At 40.0% G+C, this 20,934-nt stretch overlaps 1 protein-coding gene across 6 annotated transcripts in view; it reads right to left on the bottom strand.

Moving 5' to 3' along the window:
- Nucleotides 1-19,610, bottom strand: part of PJA2 (praja ring finger ubiquitin ligase 2) — a 28,275-nt gene extending 8,665 nt beyond the window's left edge. The window contains exons 1-5 of one of the 6 annotated variants that reach the window (XM_032675711.1): nt 19,445-19,610; nt 15,206-15,272; nt 8,603-8,803; nt 2,309-3,347; nt 206-385 (exon numbers count right to left, since the gene is read on the bottom strand). In XM_032675711.1, coding sequence (XP_032531602.1) covers nt 206-385; nt 2,309-3,347; nt 8,603-8,801 — 1,418 coding nt within the window. In that variant the 5' untranslated portion in view covers nt 8,802-8,803; nt 15,206-15,272; nt 19,445-19,610. Of the gene's footprint in view, nt 1-205; nt 386-2,308; nt 3,348-8,602; nt 8,804-14,584; nt 14,725-15,205; nt 15,273-19,306 lie in introns of those variants that run through there. The other 5 variants (XM_032675715.1, XM_032675714.1, XM_032675710.1 and 2 more) reach the window with 5 other exon arrangements.
- Between the last annotated feature and the right edge of the window lie 1,324 nt (nt 19,611-20,934).

Raw genomic sequence — 20,934 nt, 5'->3', positions numbered from 1 at the left:
ATCTTTCATTAAACAAAATTTCCATGAAATGCCGTTTTTTCCCTGATTTGAAATACACACAACTACTCAAATTGTTATAATGATTGCTGCTAGTATAGTAACTGCTTTTAGAATAGATGTCACTCGGTGTAGTGTCATGGGGATAACCCTGTTGGTGCTGAACTCAGAAGCTACAGGAAGTCAGCTATATGAAATAAAGCCATACCCTTCTTGGAGACCGCAGTTTGTGTTCTCTTCTTTTACATCACAGCTGATGTTCTGCACTTCACATTCCTCCCCGCCTGGGAGAGTATCCCAGCTCTCTTCACTTGAGGACTGCTCTTGTTCCGCAGCAGTCAAACAGCTAGGCACAGCTGTAGCCCATTCTCCATCGCTGCATTCTGAGCTGCCATTTAAACAAGGTGACAGGGCATGAATTTAAGTACTGCTTTAGGGGAAACAAAATAAATGTTCTACGATTTTCTACCTTGCTGTCAACATTGTGTTCAATATAGATGATTTTTTTTTTTCTAGGAGAAATGAATTTTGTGCTACTTATAGATGTATTAAAAGTCAGGTATACATAAAGAATGCATTAAATAAACAACTAGCCTGTAAGGAAAAAAAAAAATAAAATCAAGAATTCTGCCCATCCTACTTTGTGAAAATGTTTTGTTCTTCCCTCTCCACATTTGCAGAGTACATGAAACAAGAACAGAAACCCAGACCCACTATACACATCTTTCTCCCAGAACACAGAAACAGCAGCAGCGACACTGAGAACACCAGTGCTTGATTAACAAATAATAAGCAAAGTCAACCTTGCCTCTTAGCCAAACAAACTTAAAGTAAAAGCTCTCACAACATATAAAAGCCATATAGAATGATCCTTTCCTTTCAACCATAGAAAGATACAACGGATGACTCTCTACAAATTATATAATTCACTAGCCCAAACAGATGAATGGCAGGGAGTTTTTTCAAAGACAATTTGCTCAGCCATCACATGGAAAAGGGTAGTAAATAACAAGTTGTGGGCAGTTAAAATCATAACGGTAGCAGAATCTCTAGAAAGATGAACTACTGCTACCATTGGTAATGCCACTTAGAAGGTTCACTCAACAGAGTGACAGTTGACACCTGCTGAAATTCAAAATATAGTCAACTAACCACATCACTTCAAAAAGTTAGAGAAAAATACGTGAATAGCAAACATGCTTAATAGAGTACATTTTATATGGCAATCCACAATACCCACAGCTCAATTTTCAATCTGCTAAACCCAGCATGTTTAGGTGTATTAATGTTACCTCACAAACTCACTTTAAATTAACCCTCCTTATATCTCATATTACAAGGACATGCCAATAAAAGTTCTATCTAAGAACTTCCATAGTATCTAAGTACTTTCAAAAAACTGCACATTATACTCTGTAAGTATTACAAGACTAAAGAAGTTCCACAGATTATATTTAAGAATTTTTATTTGAGGCAGGAATATGTTTTTCTATCACAATTTTGATGACTAAGAAAAGTGATGGAAATAAGAATATTCATTAACTTTGGGCTACTTTAATGGATTACTTTACAACAGAAATCACATCTATTAAGAAATTCTAATGCATCTGAAATTGCACCAACTAAAGCTGAATACTAACACCTTAGAACCATTTGTTTATTCGGTTCTTTGCCTGGTTTTGGGTTGAAAATTTTACTGTTTGTTTTGGATTTATTTTGTTTGGTCAAGTTTTTTAATATATATTTTAAAAGATTACCTAAGCATACCGTAAGACCAGGTGAATTTTTGTACTTTGGAAACTCCTATTAGTCTGAAGAATTTCCTTTAAAAAAGGGATATAAGCAACCCCATCAAGTTATTCCTCAGATATTACAAGGAAGAACAATTTCTTTCAAAAGGCTGGAGACAAGAACATATATAGGCTGCCATGCAGAATATTGAGATTAGATGGCAAAAACCCCAAATTCTGAAAAGACTAACTCTTGAAGAGAACTTTCAAAGACCTGTAATTTGTTAAAACCACGCTGAACAAGGCTTTCCCTCTCTACCCGCCATCTGCTCAGTGAAAATAAAAACAAACAAGTAATATTCCTTAGTGGTAAGATGCTCTAACCCTAGATATAAGAAAAGGCTTTTTACATGACCAGAAGAGTAAAGAAGAACTGAAAGGAAATGTTGGTGTCTTGTTATCTGAACACATTCTGAAATGTCTCAAGTTTTCATGTCCCATTTGCTAACATATTATTCAGTTTTGCACATGATTTACACAAAAGATTCAACACTAAAACAGATATAAAACTGAAATTTTACCTGTCTTCATCTTCATGGGACATTAAGAAGTATCTGTTGCAGTTTTCAAACTCATCCCAAAAACTGCTATCATGTGGAACATTTTTTTGGTTTTGAGCTGCTGCATTTTTTCCTAGGTCTCTTTCTGTGTTCTTTTGATCACTGTACACTCTTGAGAGAAAGAACACACCAGAACTTATCTCTTCGCTGTCTCTCAAGGGACACTCAGGATGGCATTGCTGGCAATCAGCAACTCCAATTCTCTTCCAGGAAGAGGAAAGTGGTTTTTCCTCTTCATCATTAGGGAGTTGCTTTTCTCTCTCAAACTGGTTTGCAGTATTTCGTGTTCTAATTTTAGGTCTCACTACTGGCTCAGATGACTTTTCTTGGTCAGCCTTTCCATCACTGACATTTAGTACATCAGCAACAGGGGTTCCGATTCCAACATCCAGTATATGATTTATCTGCTGTGTTTCACAACTGGTACCACTCAGGTTACTTTTTGGTATAGCTTGATCTTCAGTGGATATAAGTGTCCTATTGTTTGGACATGCCAAAGGCATTGGTCCTGCTCCTTCACAATTTTCTCTAGAAACACCGTGGTTGAGAGAAGACAGTTGTGACTGTAAGTCCCTAAGACACTCCACGTCTTTTTCACATTGAGAAAGTATGTTATCTAATCGTCCCTGAACGAGACATGCTGCTTCTTTTACCAAAGAACATTTGTCTTGAACATCATCTTCCTCTCCGTCACTGCTATCTGGCTCATAAGAGTCAATGTTTACAAAAGCAATTCCATTCTTACCATTCAAATTACTATGTCTTCCAGATGTGTTTTCTGCAAAGTCCTCAGAATTTTCATCAGGATTCATAAAGTTCTGTGAGATTTGATTGCCTTCTGGACCAGTACAGACTACAGAAAATAGTGGTGTGTTTGCTTCAGAAGTTTGGCTTGATACATTTTGGCATATGAGTTCTCTAGTTCCAGCATTTTCTGACAAAGGCTTATCTAATAGAGCAGGAGGAACTTGAGCCAGTGGTCTGGAACTTTCAGAGAAAGCTGTAAGAAAAAATACATTGGAATAATCAAAACCAACAGAAATATTCTCATCTACAACAACTGCTCAATAAAAAGAAAGGAAAATTTACTAGGACCGCAGCATAAAATGATAGACAGAAACATTTATGAGATGCAGTCATTCTTCACTAATATACATTTCCTTTCTCTTTTATACAAACTAAGTCTACAGAAATAGACCTAAATTATACAGTACCAGCTTAGGATGTGATAGGAAAAAACAGTATTAAAGGAACATGTTCATAAGCAGAATTTTTACACCGTTTATAAAGAAGGGAATTATAAGATAACAGGAAAACTCAAAAAACCATTTCTCTCCATATTTGGACTATTAATTCATTAACTGCTAAACTGTGCCTTCTGCCACATTCAGATAAAGTCACTTATTGGTACTATAAATTACATACTAAGAGCACTGTATTTTGCATCTGCAGTTTTGAGTGTAACTTCACATAAGAAAATAATAGCAGGGTTGAATGTTGTATTGCAGCTAATAGTTGCCTCATCACAAGTGCAGTTTAGTTATATGACACTACAACACCTCTTGCATAAAGGGACAATAAACATCAAATTTAGCAGCAAGAGTTAAAAAAGGTAAAAACATGTGTACTGCTGCTACTACAAAATCAATCCGCCGTTCAAGTAATTTGTAAACTCCTATCCAAGGCAATTGTCGAATCTATTTTTGAACACAGAATGGTTTGCATAACTTGAAAGCACTTTAAGTCAATATTTAGGGGTTTAGAAACATAACTACAAGACCTTAAAAAAATTAGAAAAAAAAAAGTCTCATCTCTCATCTAAATAGTTATCCATGACTAGGTTGGTGAATTCGTGGCACTGGAATCTTATGAGAGCTATGCCTCTCAGCACTAGGAGTCTGGCTTCCAGGAAGTAATACTGTATCATTACATTTTATCTAATTAAAATCTTGAAGCTCCTTTACTAAACCACTAACAGCCAAGGTTGGAAGGCAGGCCCCTCTGGAGATCATCCGAGTCCACTCCACTTGCTCAGATTCACATATAGTAGGTTACCAAGGACCAAATCCAGTCATATTTTTAATATTTCCAAGGATATCTCCTTCTACCCATCTTCCAGTTTCCTAGATTCTTTAAACACCTGGATGATAAGTTCATGGTACAGGTACTAAAGGGCTGATGTGGAAAGGTGCCCTCCTTGAGCTGTTGCTTGTTAACAGAGAGGGTCTCATGCGTGAAGACTGGCAGCCGTCTTGGCCACAGTAAACACAACGTGATCCAATGTAAAATCTCAGGTGACAGAAAGAAAAGTGCCAGCAAAACTTCAACCCTTGACAGGAGGGAAGTAGACTCCAGGCTTCTCAGGAAAAAAGTTAGTGAGGTCCCGCAGGAAAATGCCTCTGAAGGTGCTGGAGTCCAGCAGTGCTGGTCACTCTTTAAGCATCACCTCCTAAGGGTACAGAAACAGGCAATTCCAAGATGTCTGAAGTCAAGCAGGGGAAGCAGAAGGCTGAGCTGGTTTGGTTGAGCAAGGATCTTCTTCTGAAGCTAAAGCAAAAAAAAGGTGTATGCCCAGTGGAAGAAAGGTTGGGTAACGTTGGAGGAATACAGAGAGGCTGCTCATCACTGTAGGGACAAAATTCAAGTGGCCAGAGCTCAACTGGAGTTGAAGCTGGGAAGAAATGCAAGGGACAATAAAATATAGCAAGAGCAAAAGGCAGTGCAGAAATAACATCGGCATGTTGCAGGATGAGGATGGTCACCTCACAGACAGGGACATAAACAAGGCAGAGGTGTTTAAATCTTTCTTTGCCTCTATCTTCAATAGAGATGATGGGCTAAGGGGGTCCAGTGCCCCAAGCTGGAGGACCATGACTGTGAGAGCAATAAACTCCCAGTTGACACTGAACTTGTATGGGATCTGCTGCTTGCTCCAGCTGGATCTCCGTAAATCTGTGAGGGGCTGATAGGATTCATCCAAGGATAATCAAAGAGCTGGCTGATGTCATCACAAGGCCTCTCAACAATTTTTTAATGGTTTTGGGAATCACAGGGATATTCCAGTCAACTGGAAGCTGGCAAACAATTTCCAAATTTTCAAGAAGGGCAGAAAGGATGACCCTGGAAACTACAGACCTGTCAGTCTCACTCTGACTGGTAAAATTATGGAGAATATGATTCCAGGATGTATTGATAAACATTTGAAGGACAATGCAGCCATTGGTTACAGCCAGCATGGTTTCATGAGGGGAATGTCCTGCTGGACAAACCTAATTTCCTTTTGTCCCAAGATAACCCACCTACTGGATCAAGAGAAGCCAATTGATGCAGTTATTTGATTGCAAGCAGTAAAGCTTTCAATACTGTCGCTTAGAGGATTCTTCTGGACAAAATTCCCAGCTCACAGTTGGACATACACATTGTGTGGTGGGTAAGCAACTGGCTGATGGGTGAGGTACAAAGGGTTATAGTGAATGGGGTGACATCAGACTGGTGACCTGTCCCTAGTGGGGCTTCATTCCAAGGCCAGTGCTCTTCCACATCTTCATAAACAACTTGGAATCACAACTCAAAGGTACATCAAGTAAGTTTGTGGATGATACTAAATGCGAGATTTTATGAGATGCTGGAAAGCAGCCCAATGGAAAGGGACTTAGAGGTCCTGGTCAATGGCAAGTTGAATATGAGTCAGCAGTGCCCTGGCAGCCAGGAGGGTCAACCATGTTCTGAGGGGCATCAGGCAAAGCATCACCAGCCAGGCGAGGGAGGAGATTGTCCTGCTCTGCTCTGACCTGGGGCAGCCTCACCTGGAACATTGTGGCAGTTTTGGGCACTATAATAGTGTCCAAAGGAGGGCCATAAAGATGGTGAGGGTCTAGAGGTACCTTCATATGAGGAGCAGCTGAGGGCACTTGGTCTGTTCAGCCTGAAGAAGAGGAGACTGAAGGAAGACCTCACTGCAGTCTGCAGCTTCCTCCCAAGGTGAAGAGGAGGGGCAGACACTGATCTCTTCTCTGTGGTGACCAGCGACGGGACTCGAGGGAACGGCCTGACATTGTGTCAGGGGAGCTTTAGGCTGGATATTAGGAAAAGCTGCTTTACCCAGAGGGTGGTTGGGCACTGGAATAGGCTCCCCGGGGAAATGGTCACAGCACCAAGCCTTACAGCTCAAGAAGCATTTGGACAATACTCTCTGTGATTCTTGGAATGACCTGTGAAGGGCCAGGAGTTGAACTCTGATGATCCTTGTGGGTCCCCTTCCAACTCAGGATATTCAATGATACTACAATTCTATACAAAATGTCATGCCAATTAGGCAGGAAATATGTAGCATTTTAGGTAATACCTACCCATACAAAAATAAGTTATCAACTGGGGAAAAATGTAATCCAGTTCAGGTAAAGAAAGTAAATCATCCAAAATGTTTCTCAAAAGATAAATCTGAAGACTTGTAACACACACAAGGAAGTGTAGCATTTTGTAGTTAGTCTAGTTTACATATAGAGCAACTGTATTAAGAACAAGGAGATAATACACCCTTAAACTGCATATTTCTAGTGGCCCCTAAAATAACTGTATGCTCGTGTCTGTGTAGCTGAAACAAGAAATGTGGTTGCATTATACAGAGACAGAAGGAAGGTCTCCATAAATGTCAACACTTCCTTACAGGAGATAAACCTTTAACTCGATGAAAGTGTAGAAAATGTAAGAAACATAGACAACAGTGAAAATGTACAAATTACAAAAAATTAAAACCACCCTAAGACAATCTACATCACACAAGATTACAAGAACGGGAGCATATGACAAAGCTAAACCAGCGCTATGCTATTATTAAAAAAAAAAAAAATTAGAAGAAAACAGTTCAAAATAGTCTATAAAGGAAGGAGGAAAAAATGCTACTCTGTAGAATCCCAAAATCAGTCAGGTTGGAAAAGATCTCTAAGACCATTGAGTCCAACCATAAATCTACCATTGCCAAGTCCACCACCAGATTGTGTTCCTAAGCACCATATATGTACACATTTTAAATACCTCCAGCATTCCTCACCAGGAATTGCTGACTCCATCACTTTTCTGGGCAGCCTGTTCCAATTCTTTACAAACTCTCTAGTGATGAAATTTTCCCTAATATCCGACCTAATATACCTCCCCTGGTACAACCTGAGGCCATTTTATCTTGTCCTCTTCCTTGTTATTTGGCAGAAGAGACCCACACCCATCTTACTACAACCTCCTCTGAGGTAGTTGTAGAGAGTGAGACGGTCCCTCCTGACCCTCCTTTTCTCCAGACTAAACACCCTCAGCTCCCTCAGCTGCTCCTCAGACTTGTGCTCCAGACCCTTCTCAGCTCTGCCGCCTTTCTCTGGACGTGCTCCAACACCTCAGTGTCCTTTTTATAGTGAGAGGTCCAAATCTGGACACAGCACTCAAGGTGCCTCACCAGTGTCCAGCACAGGGGGACAGTCACTTCCCTGTTCCTGCTCCCACACTATTGCTGATGCAGTCAGGATTCCATGGCCACATGAGCATTGCTGGCTCATGTTTAGCTGGTGTCAACCAGCACTCCCAAGTCCTTTTTCCCCACGCACTTTGGAAGATCTGAGGTTATATCAAATGTGGGGGGGTTTTTTGCTGAAAACCTCAGCCAGAGAAATGGGATTATATTTCTAATCCAAGAAGCCGTTCTCTATTCCCCTATTAAGTTATTATTCAGAAGATATTTTGAAGTCGAAGAAGATATTTTGGGAAATACTAGCATCCAATATTAATTAAACAAGAAAGGGAAGTGGTCTAACTGGTACAAACAAACAAAAAACAACTTTTAAAGATTTTTTTATATGCTTAAACTAATTCCCAATGTATTTACAGTAGGTCAGACAAAGACAGGACAACCTGGTCTATGATACAACAAATATTTTGTAGCCTAATTCCAAAAAGAAGGTTAGAATAGGCATTCTCTTCCAAATGTGATTTTTAATTTGATATGAAGACAAAATAATTTGAATTATACACTATTATCTAGTTTGTTAGAATGCATTAACTCATTCAGGCAAAATCACACAGCCTAGATTAGACTATACTTTGTAAAATGAAATTTAGTATGAAGACAAAATAAAGACATATGCAATGTACTTTACACATTATTTAAGTGGCTGTTCTCTTCCCTCCACATTTCTCTATGTGCCTTCCTCCTCCACCCACAAGCATCCCAGTTTGCAGCTAAAAAGCACATACACAAAGATATGTACATACATAAAGAACTCTCTTCCTGAACATTCTCCAAGTCTAATTGTTTGCAGTCTTCGTTGGGTTTATGTGCATCTCCATCTTGACTATTTGAAAGTGGTGTAAAGCCAACACAGGCATGTCTTCTTCCACATCTTCTACCCGTAATAGCATGATATATTCCTGCAGGTTTTGGGCCTGCAGGTTTGGCAGCTGCCTGGCCCATTGCTATGTGAGATTATAAAGGAAAGAAAAAGACAGGTACTCATTAGACAACAATATGGCTTTGTAATTTTCCTCTTCTCTAAAACTCTGCTGTACTTTTTTAGGAAGGAATTTTCCACTTCTCTAAAGTCTTGAGCTTTACCAACAATACAATTATTAAGAAGTGCTCTGGGCCTGCATGTTATACAAGAATGTAACAGTCTTCATTGACACAAAATAATACTGGCAAACACTGATCTTACCTCCACCTTAACCATATTTGTAGTAAATACCAGACACTTTACAAAAAAAATTTAAAGATCAAGTCCAGATGTCAAACTTTTTTTTTTTGCACTTCTACACATAAATCTGACACAAAATGTATCAGCTTTCAGAAAAGATTTGCAAGCACTGTAATGGAAAATCCTTCAGATTATTCAGAACAATTCAGGTAGCCCTATATAGCTTAACTTTGTGACCAGAAAAGTAGAATTAATCACATCACACCTTCTAAAACAAAAGGCCCAACTCCCAGGGAGAAAGCTTTATTCTTAATACTAGGTAGCGTGTTCAGGAATAGCCACAGAAAGCATTGCCATATAACAGCTTCTTCTTATAGCAGTTTTTTATATTATTGGAACTTACTCCTTTTACCAAGAAAATATGGGTTAAGTAGCACAAAGGAACAGGAAAAACAGTGGGGGAAAGCTGCCAACATTGTAATAAAGACAGATTTTCATACAGCAGTAGTATCAGCTGTCAATAATCTAACAAAAGGGTTCACATCCAAAGGCTATTGCTTGTACAAATGCAATTAGAAGTTCGGTATTTCAAATGTACAGTGGCTTTTTTGTGTCCCCCTAAGTCACTTTTAATCTTTACTATATATGGTATTAACAAAGTAGTAAGTTTCTGTTCTTGAAACTCAACAAATTAAAAAGTTGACATTAAGGACTAGGAAGATAAATTTTGCCACCATTAATACAGAGTACTACAAACTTCACAAAAATATGAAAGCTTTTTTATTTCCTGGCTGTGAAATTAATCTCTTCATTGCCCTTAAAAAGAGAATATCTATTAGCAGGTATCTTAGTCTTTTTTCCTCATTTATCTATGAAGCTTTATGTAGTCTGATTACATATAATCTTCCCTGAAAATATTGTCAGGTATTTGTCCAAACTGCCCATCCCATATTAAACTACAGAAGCTAAAATGGCAATTTTGCTTTTAACTATAGCACTCCTTAGAAAGGTGAAAACCCAATCAATCTTCACAAAAAACAAACAAACAAACAAACAAACAAACAAACCCCACTTTGTAACTAATGCAGGAAAAATAGGAGTGGCAATTTTTTTAACTGGTCAGCCAGTAGTTAATATCTCTACTAAGTCAATCAGCAAGGTAATTTTATTCAAGCAAGCTCTAACAATTCTTAAATTTCAACTGATTACAATGTGGCCGGTCAGCAGACTCTCAGAGGGAGCTGACAAAAAGCAGCAACGTCCAAACTTGAAGAGCAGAACACAGCAGTTAGATTAGTAAATCACAACAGCAATGCAGAAATCTGTCCTCAAGTGGTTGAAAGAAACAAGGTAAAAATACAACACAATTGTCTAATTCTTAATTTTGTTCTCTAAAACACCAGTATTGTTCAAAAGCACATGTCCGCTCAAAATCTCTGAATGCAAATGTTTTATTTTTAAAAAACTGATGCTCACAGCACGCAAAATCTGTGCAATGCACTACATTTTTCTGTTCCAAATAATGCATTCAGAGTATCTCATCTTGTATTCAGCTGTTCTTAAAAGATACAGCATGCAGTTATTATTCTTCTGCCCTGGGGAAGATTTATTGGATCAACACAGTGAAAGCTTTCATCACTGGATGTCACATGAAAGTATGGATGTCACATTTGGTTTTCATAAGAGGTTAACTTCTACCTAGATATAAAGTATCTCAAAATAAGAGAAGGATGTACGCATTTAGTTATTTGCCTGCATGCTTAAAATGAGCCACAATTATGCATCTGAATCCAGACACCAAATTTACCAGAAACCCTTCAGGCAATCAAGCTCGTGAGACACAATATCCTCTCTCAGGTACTTCTTCCAGGCTAACTCAGCCTTAAAAGTGGGTTTTGTTCTATCCTCCTTCAGAAGCTTAGTTTAGTGGTCCTGTTCAAAAACACACTCAATATCCACTGACAATATGCAGTTCTGCAAAACTGACCATCTCAGAGATGCAATGCACTCGTGATTAAATAACTAAGGTAGGGCACACAACCCAGTTACTCACTTCTACACACACCTCCAATTACCTGAACTCCTCAGAGGGATCATTAGCAAGAAAGTATTTTAGATTACCAGAGCTGGATTAAAAAGAACAAAAACAGGAGAGACCATCTCCCAAGATGCACAGTATGCAAACAGGTAGGTCCAGCCTTTCCCAGGCACTGCCTTTAATAATAGATGCAGAGTAGAATGCTTCCTCTTCTACAAATACTGCACTAAGAATACCACTCCCTAGAAACAGCAAATTACAGTCTGTAGCACAGGAAGTCTCAGAACCTAGACTCAATCCATCAGATTTGCCTAACCAACTTGTCCTCTTTCAAAGGAAAAAAAAACCCCAAACTGTTTTTCCAGAAGTAAGACAATGTTCAAGATTAGAGCAGATGCATGCATACAGGTGTTCACAACTTAGTACTGTAATTTGAGCATTCAGAAATGATCCACTTTCTTGACCACAATTCTACATACAAATTTCAAACCATTCCACTTTACAGAGCCAGATACAGGACAACTGGAGTTTCCTGCTCAGTCACATGGTGACAGGATCCAATTCTCACCCACCGAAACCCAATCACCTCCCTTTACTTTCCTCTCCATTACTTTTTGTTCTTACCCATCTTCTCAACTCCCGAACATCCCACACACTAGAGATAAAGAGAAGCAGCTTTCCTGGGACAAAGGTATATGACTGGGATCTTGCAACACTGCTCAAAGAAATCATCAACTCAAAGCATTCTCTGATTCTGTGACTTGTGGCATGAATCTAATTCCTGAAGAGGGTGATGCTGAGTGCCAAAGAAGCAGGCAGGTTGGTCTTATTTGTGACTCCCAGAGCTGCTGTGATCTACCTGGACGGCACAACTTTGTTGCAGCAGTCTAGTTCATAGAAGCAATGGTAAAAAAATCATATAAATTAGAATCAGTTTATCCAAAGCAGTTCTGAACATCTGAACAAAATCCTACCTTTCTTCCAAGAGCTGATATAATGGACACCCTTACACACCCAGCAATTTTTGTAGTTAAAGGAACACACAACTGAATTTCGTAACTTCCACTGAAACCTCCCAAGGTTTCATCAAATTTACCTGGATCTTACTTTCACCCTATTATGTAGAATTTTATTCCATTGGTATCATTCCTTCACACAGAGTTATCTCCTAGGCCTATTATACACCTCACAGGAGAAAAAAAACTTGGGAGAATGTGGCATGGGAAGCAGGAATGCAAGTAGGGGAAGAGTTGGGGAGGTGGGGGAAGCAGTCTCAGGTGTTTTTCTGCTGCAGAAGGTATTTAACTAGGTTGTTGGGGGTTTTTTTAAGAAATGTGAAGTTAGCCTCAAATATCTAAGAATTTCTTTTTTCAATCTTCTAATAACTCATATCTTTTTATGTTCTTCCTCAGACTTTTCCTAGCATTCTTAAAAAACTTATATGCCTATTCTGATCCCAATTTCAACAACACTTGACATGGAAGGAAAAATAAATCCTTTATCCTACTCAGTTGCGCTTTTTTCTTTCACCTCTATGAATTACAGAAAACATTTTATTCTACAAGGCAACAACAGGATCTTGCATTCATGGTTTGAAAAGGGAAAGCATGTAATATTGACACAATTACTGTTTTCTAGGTTACCATCTTAAAAAAAATAAAAATAAATCTGCATTTATTCCCAGAAGTATATGACTTCACTTGGCTGTCAAATGGGCAAAACTTAAAACCAGCTCACATTCTTGGCACCTTTTCCCTTACCTGAGTAATTCTAAATCATAATGAAAGCACCTCCCTGATCAACTTAAAGTTGCAAGTAAAAATATTCATATTGTCTTTAAACTGTATCATCCAACATTCTTTACCTTTAACCAATATTCTAAATCTCTTTCTTTCCTGCAGGTATTGAAAGCTTCCAAGAGCAGATGAATTAAAAGGAAATCTGAATTAGAATGGAGAATTTTCAGTTTTCTAAGCACCACTGCTCAGGACTAAGAAGAAATTGCTTCTTTTCAGTTAACAGAGGAAAGGCATGTAATAACCCCCAAAAGGGAGAGGAGTATATCCATTTAAACTATTGAAGCAACATATTACTATCATAATTTCCCTCTCACCACTATGGGTAAATTAACACAAAATTCTTTAATTTTTTATTTATTATGCTCAAGAGCTTCAAACTACATACAGTATCAAATTACTATTCCAAACAATGAATATTTAGTTAGAATTTACTTTTACTGTCCAGGATTTATCTGAACCTCAGAAAACCATATGTCATGGTCTAACCCTGGTAGGCAGCTAAACACCACACAGGTGCTCTCCCACTCTCTCACCCAGTAGGAAAGGGGACAGACTCAGAAGGATAAAAGTGAGGAAACCCATAGGCAGTGATAAAGACAGCTTAATTTCTTTTTGAAGGAAAAAAAATAAGGAGGCAAAGAAATAAAAACAAGTAAGGACAATGATGCAAAAAAAACACCCCTAATTGCTCACCAGCATCCCACTGATGCCCAGTCCCTAAATAACAGCAGCCTGGCCAACCTCCTTTGCCCCACATCAGCTTCACATGCTGAGCATGACACAATATGGTCTGAGGTATTCCTGTGGTCAGATGGAATCATCTGTCCTCGCTATGCCCCCTCTCAGCTCCTTGTGCACCCCCAGCCTGCTCACAGGTGGGGTGAGAGGCAGAAAAGGCCTTGGCTCAATGAGAGCCTTGCTCAGCAATTACAGAAACATCCCTGTTGTGTTATCAACAGTTCCCAGCAGAAAATACAGAACATAGTCCCACACAAACTCTATGAAGAAATTTAGCTGTAAGTCAGACTGCATGAACCTACTCAGCTCTACTACATCTCCTTCTTTGAGGATTTAAATCTGTCTTCACTCTTAAAAAGCTCAGCAGTTGCATTGGCACAACTGGAGTGAGAGAACTGAGCCATTCCATGATCCAGCTGCTGCAACATTACACACAACTTTGCATTATTTCCAGTTTATTTGTATTGACTTGCTCTGACTTTAGCCCTGTTCTCTTTACTGTCTTACACAAAACTGTAAATAGTTAAAATGCAACATGTTCACCTTCCTTGACTTTGTCTCAATCCTGTGTTTGATCTGATCAACTGACAGTTCTGCTTTACCATTGTTAAAATCTATCAGCTTTTCAGTTTTCTTTTTCAGTTTTTATCCTGACTAATAGCTTCAGCAGAAACTACACATTAAACCTCAACTTGACAGGGAAGATTAAGTAACTGAAGTATTAAAAGCTTTTAAAGATGAGGACAGTGTTATGCACTAACCAAGTAAGAGCAAGTCCATCCTCCCTTAGAAAGCATTATAATATAGAGAATAAAAAGCTTTACTTTACCACTAGTCCCTGCAGCAATCTTTTCTGTTAATACAGAATACTATCATGGGCTGCTAATCATCAGGCAAGCTTTCTTATCTCTCTCCTTCCTCAATATCACAAGTTTTTGTATACTAAACAGGTGTACTGAACTAAAGGCATGGAAGTAGCAATTCTTACCTACAGATTGTCAGAAGATTTCCAAAAATTCAGTCACTACCTCCCCCCCCGGATTATATCCTCTCTTTTTATGACTCCCACATTTTGCATTTCTGTTTCAGTTCCAATTACAAACCTTCCAGAGGATGAAGCATCTCTCTAGAGTTGAAAGACAAACACTCAATACTCAAATGCCAAAACTTTTCTATTCTTTAAGCAGACAAGGTACACTTCTACTTTTGCCAGTGCAGATGACCCCAACATATGCTATAAATTAGAACAATCACTTCCTTTCTGTCTGATAAACAGAAAATAAGAAATGACCAAAGAATCCCAAGGTGGAAGTTCAGGTCCTGGAAACTCTTACATGATGAAGAGGTACAACTTATCAGACTATTATATAATTCATCAGACTTATATAACTGCCTTTGTTAAAGCAAAGTTAACCCAAAACATGTAACAAAACATTATTCACAACCAGAAATGGTGAAAGTAATTTTTTGGAAAGGTGTTTTTACCCCTGAAGAATAGTGAAATCTCACCACTTAAAATCCATTCTTTTCCTTTCATAAACATAATTCTGTACCTTGGATACAAGAGTAACAAAAGCCTCTGAACCAACAGACAGACAGGATAGCTCACCTGAAGTCAGATGGGCCTTCAATACATACAAATTTCAGCAACAGAATCTGAAGCAATTCTAATATATCTGTGAAGAAGCAAGATCATCCTCAAAAAGAGAAGCATGGGTTATTATTGTCAGGTAGGAATAAACAACTGAGCAAATTACTGTATGTATGGCCAGCCTTCGCGAACGAAGATTTGGGAAAGGTCTTTACCCTTCGAGCCTGCGCAGTGGATTTTTTAGGTGAGACACAGTGTGCGCTGAGCTGAGCCCACCCTTTAATCCTAAGGTTCATCTGCCGGGGCCGAGCGAGCTTGGACAGTGGCAGTGAGGTCCTCAGGATGTAGGTTTGTTTAGAGTGACCTTCTCTTAGATGGATGGCCTTACAGGGCTGATGAGCTCCATCTGCCCGGGGGACTTCTCTGACCGGGAATCGAACCCGGGCCGCGGCGGTGAAAGCGCCGCATCCTAACCACTAGACCACCAGGGGGCCCCCGAGCAAATTACTAATGGGGAAATAATTAGCAATGTCCAGCTAAGTAGAAGAGTAGTAGAGGATTACAGAGGACAAGTTTACACACAAGTCAACACTTCCCTCTGTTTTGGCAAACAGCAACATACAGAGCTGCACTGGAGTGAAGGCCATAAGACAGGATATTTATTCTGCTCCCAGAGCTGGAATCACAGTCACACATCTATGTTTGAGGTGAGGGGAAAATCTGTGTAGGGTTTTTTTCTCCACACTGGTGTGTAGAATACGATAGAACCTGTAGCATTACTCCTTTTCACTATTTCCTCATTCTTACATAAATCACAATTTATCTACTGATCAACTTTATTACTTTTACACACACTTTTATTTTTTAAATTTCTGAAAGATCACACAAACAAAATGCTGTATGAAATTGCACTCATTTTACTGGGTGGGTACAAATACTTGATTTCTTTTTTTTTTTTTTTGTCACCTCCTTTTAAAAACTACTACTTTTCCCTTAAAGTAACTTATTACAATCATGGAAACATATTACAGATCCATTACCTAGCAGACAACTTTTAGGCCTCAAAAATACTGTTGCAGATTCCTGACAGAACTGCTCAAAATCTTACTCCACAATTTTTTTTAAGCTATCACCAAACTGCAAATGTCTGGTTCACCAAACACTTAATGAACAGACACTTATCTAATATATAAAGTTGACTACAGAGCCACTAGAAGGCAGATCTTGCTATTGTTTAAACTCATCTGGGTTATGGAAACTTCTCTTGAATGTTTTGGAACATTCTGACACTAAGATGACATGATAGGACATTTCGGTATAACAGATTATCCTAATCTCCTGAGCAATCATCCACAATCCACCCTCAGGATCAGAACTGTTTCTCTGTATTACAGTTTTCTATACTATCAACTAGGGGCATCATTTAAATCTCAAATCTGTTATCACCTTGGATTCCCCCCCCCTTAGCATCTAACAGATATTTAGATGCCACAGCAATTCAGAAAAACTACAGGCGATTTTGGAATCTGAACCACCACAATCTTTTCAAATTATGTTTTAATAAGCATTACGGACACACACATATATGTGTGTCAGCTGGAATTCTCCCTGCTTCCACAGTCACATTTTTAGTTACCTGAAATGCTGTGTAAGGGTTTAGTATAAAAACATCAGACTTGAAATAATCAAATTTGAAAAGCTGTTTTAAAACTACTCAGAATGATTAATGCCATTGGCAGCAGAATTGCTAAATATTTTTTCCCCACGACACATGAGCATTTAGCAATTAACATGGCCATCCACTCTGTCATCCTTGCAGAGTATTCCACTCATTACTAAGAGCTCATCAATAATCACCTTAATTTCCCATATAAATAAGTTATAGCCGTGCTCCACAGACAGCCAGGTGTGGCCTGCATGACAACCAAAGTTCTTGTAATACCTACTATATTTTGCACTTTGACAACCCAAACAACTGTCCCCGTATTGTGTACGTACAACATTACTACAAGTGCTTTAGGATACTCCCGTTAAACTGCATGGTGTGTTTTGTTTGAGTTCAGGCTATCAAAAGCACAGAAGTTGAAGTTCCAGACACTGATGGAAAGTACTGCGCGCAGCTCAGGTTAGTGTGTCCTTTATGGACAGTCAGAGCATCCCCTGCTCATGGATGTTCTGAACAGAACAACTCTTCCAGAGGTTCAAGTTTACCTCGGCTTATTCCACATTCAAAGTTGTTTCTGTAGCTCCAGCATTGTTTCAAGGTATTAACTGAAGTTTTTAAATACATTTCCCAATTGAAAAATAAATGCAAAGCAGCCCTTAGGGACCTGTTGAAACACATGACTAAACATACAGACAAAAGATTGCCGAAGCACCATTGCAACTGCGGTGAACTTTATCAAACTACCCACTAAAACAGAAGGGAAGGTCACTACTGTATCAGTGAATAAATGAATTATAACACATTTATTCCCCACACTTTGTTCAACATATTATGCAGAAATACTAGGATAAATCTTGAAGGAACCATAAATTTTATGGTGACAGTTTCAATGACACCCACACCCCCGATTACCTCAGATGCCAAACGAATGCGACTCATACTGTAAACACAAAAGCACCAAAAATGTCCCCAGTACAATGGGATTCTAGCCTCTACTGCTGTACAGTACAATAATACTTCCGGTTTCATTCAAGCCTTCCTAAGAGGCCAAGAATCAAAATGAACACACCTCTCTCTACAAGTTACTCTGGACCACCAAGGAGATGTAAAAACAGTAGCAACACCAGCTTAACTTTTTGCAACATATACCATAACAATTTTTGTTCAATTAATCCAGTATGTCATATCGATATTTTTCATTTGCTATGCCAAAGTGCTTTTGCAAAAGTAAACATCTTTGTGGAAACAGCTAGTTTAACAAAGTGATAATTCACAAGTATGTCTTATTTTGATGAGCCTTTGATCTGTCACAAACTCTTGCACATTACCTACATCACACTGCAATTCATTCCATCGCAAAGAAAATTAAAAAAAACAGGCCTATTTCAAAGAATTTTCCTGATCCTGCATTTTAATGCAACTTCATTGTGAATAACTTTTTTCTCCAGACTTTTTCCTTGCTTTGATGGGTGAGAAAGATGAGGAAATCAATTCTGTGCAAGTCTGACACAGCCGCAAACAAACTGATTTTATTACATAAATTTTCTTACACAACCATAAAAAAGCATACTTCTCCTAAATGAAATTTCAATCTATAATGTAGGTATTCTTCATTTTTGCATTAAAAGAGCACTTAACAGTTTGACAGCACTGTCCATTGCTACAATGATTTTTTTCTAGACTGAATTTGTGCAACTCTATCAAAAATCATTCTTCTCAGCTGTGCACAGTTGCATAGACAAGTACAAATCAAAAACTATACTGAAAAAATGAAGTGCTGAACATGTCAGAGCATGGGAAAATGATCTAAATGCAGTCTCCAAGCTTTCAAACACATCCTATAAAGTACTCAGCCTTCAAGTTATAATAAACTTTAAAAAACTTTTTACATCTTTGTGCATTATGGAGACTCACACACTATGTAACCAAAATATATGTTTCGAAGTGTTAATTCACCAGCAGTATCCAGCCAGACCTATCAGCAGTGCAGAGTATCTTGACAGACCCCAGTTCCATCGCAGCCAGCACAGCTGAGGACAAGCAGCTCAAGTGAACTTTTAAAGGTGCAATAGGAGGTGCAACTTTCCTCCAGGTGCAGAACCCACCCTGCTATGGGTTAACCTGTTACTGCAGGTTAATTCAATTTCGCTCCTCTGGAAAAAAAAAAAGTGCCATCAGCTAAAAGCACCCATTAACAAACATCCTGTGAATTCTGGGCCCAAGGCACGTTCTTGCTGACCCTCAGTTTGGGGGTGGCTCAGCCCATTTCTCCTCCAATAAAGTGTGGGTGCTTCACCAGGCGATGTCAAGCAGCACCTCAGCAGCGAGCCGGGGTCACCTGGGCAGCGACAGGGCCCCCCTTCCTCGCGGGGGCAGTGAGGCACTGCCACGGTGTTGTGAGGGGCAAAACCAAACACACCAAAACAAGACAACCAAACAAACAAGAAATTCACCCTCCAAAAAAGAAAGGGAATAAATTCAAACCCCTTTGCCACACAGTCCCGCCCGTGCCCACTGTGTCCCTGCGTACCCCGCCGGGCCCCCCCTGTATCCCGCAACGGCCTCACGGGCGCGGCGTCCACTCGACCCACCGGCTGCTCCCACAGAACCACACAGGCCGCTTCCGCAGCGCCGTCCCCGAGGAAAGTGAGAGAGAAGAGGAACTCGGCACTCGGAGCAGTCCGAGGGCCTGCGGGCGCCCCTTTATGGCGGCCCAGCGCGCCGGGCAGGGCCCGCTCCGCGCTCGTCCCGCCGCCGCCGCCGTCGCTCGGCCAATCGCGCTGCGCGCGGCGCCCGCGCCGGCCAATGGCGGCCCGGGAGGGAGAGAGACGGCCAATCGCGGCTGGGGGGCGGGACTCTGCCGAGCACTGAGGGGACGAGGGCGCGGGCGGCCCTTAAGCGTGGCTGGGGCAGTGGAAGCATAACGCGGTTCATCTGCTCTTAAACACTGTTTTTATGAGCTTTTGTGGTAGTTTAACAAAGACAAGAGGACACAGTCTTAAGCTGCGCCAGGGGAGGTTTAGGTTAGACATTAAAATGTAGTTCTTCCACGGAAAGGATGATGGGGCATTGGCACGGGCTGCCCAGGGAGGTGGTGGAGTCAGTGTCCTTGGAGGTGTTTTAAGAAGAGACTGGATGTGGCACTTAATGCCGTGGTCTAGTTGACAAGGTCATGTTCAGTCAGAGGTTGGACTCGATGATCTTGGAGGTCTTTTCCAATCCAGTTGGTTCTGTGATTCTGTGATTAACCCCAGCCAGCACAGAGGCAGCGGGCAGTTGCTTGCTTGCTCACTCCATCACCAGTAGGGTCAGGAAGAGAATCAGAAGGGTAAAAGCTGGAAAACTCATGGGTTTAGATTAAAATGGTTTAATAAGGAAAGCAAAAGCTGCACACACAAGCAAAGTAAAACAAGGAATTAATTCACTGCGCCCCGTGGGCAGGCAGATGTTCAGCCATGTCCAAGAGAGCAGGGCCCAATCACATGTAGTGGTTACTTGGGAAGACAAACGCCATCACTCCAAACGTCCCCCCTTCCTCCTTCTTCCCCCCATATGATGCCATATGGTCTGGACCCCCTTTGGTCAGCTAGGGGCACCTGTCCTGGCTGTGTTTTCCTCCAGTGCAGCCCCATTCTCCTCGACAGGTGACCTTGTGAAAAACAGAAAAACCCTTGGCTCTGTGTAAGCCCTGCTCACCAATAACAAAAACATCCCTGTATTATCAACCCTGTGTTCAGCACAAATCCAAAACACAGCTCTCATAACAGCCACTGGTAAGAAAACTAACTTAACACCAGCCAAAACAAGATGAGGTTTGCATATTGTTTTTTGTTTATATGACGAATCGTTCCTCAGGGAAATCTCTTGCTATCAACTTCGTGTGGAATATGTCAACAAGCATAAGGGAAGGCTACAGTCCTCTTGTCACCATAAGGATTCCTACAGTCTGTCCCAATAATAAACACAGTCACTTCTTGGAAAACCAAACCAAACCAAACCAACCAACCAACCAAAAATAAAACAACACAAAACAACAACTTATTAGATGATGGTACCCTAACCTGCTTTCATCTACAGCAAA

This window comes from Chiroxiphia lanceolata, chromosome Z, assembly GCF_009829145.1.
Source record: "Chiroxiphia lanceolata isolate bChiLan1 chromosome Z, bChiLan1.pri, whole genome shotgun sequence".
Lineage (NCBI taxonomy): Eukaryota > Metazoa > Chordata > Aves > Passeriformes > Pipridae > Chiroxiphia > Chiroxiphia lanceolata.
This window is presented reverse-complemented; position numbering and strand designations above follow the sequence as displayed.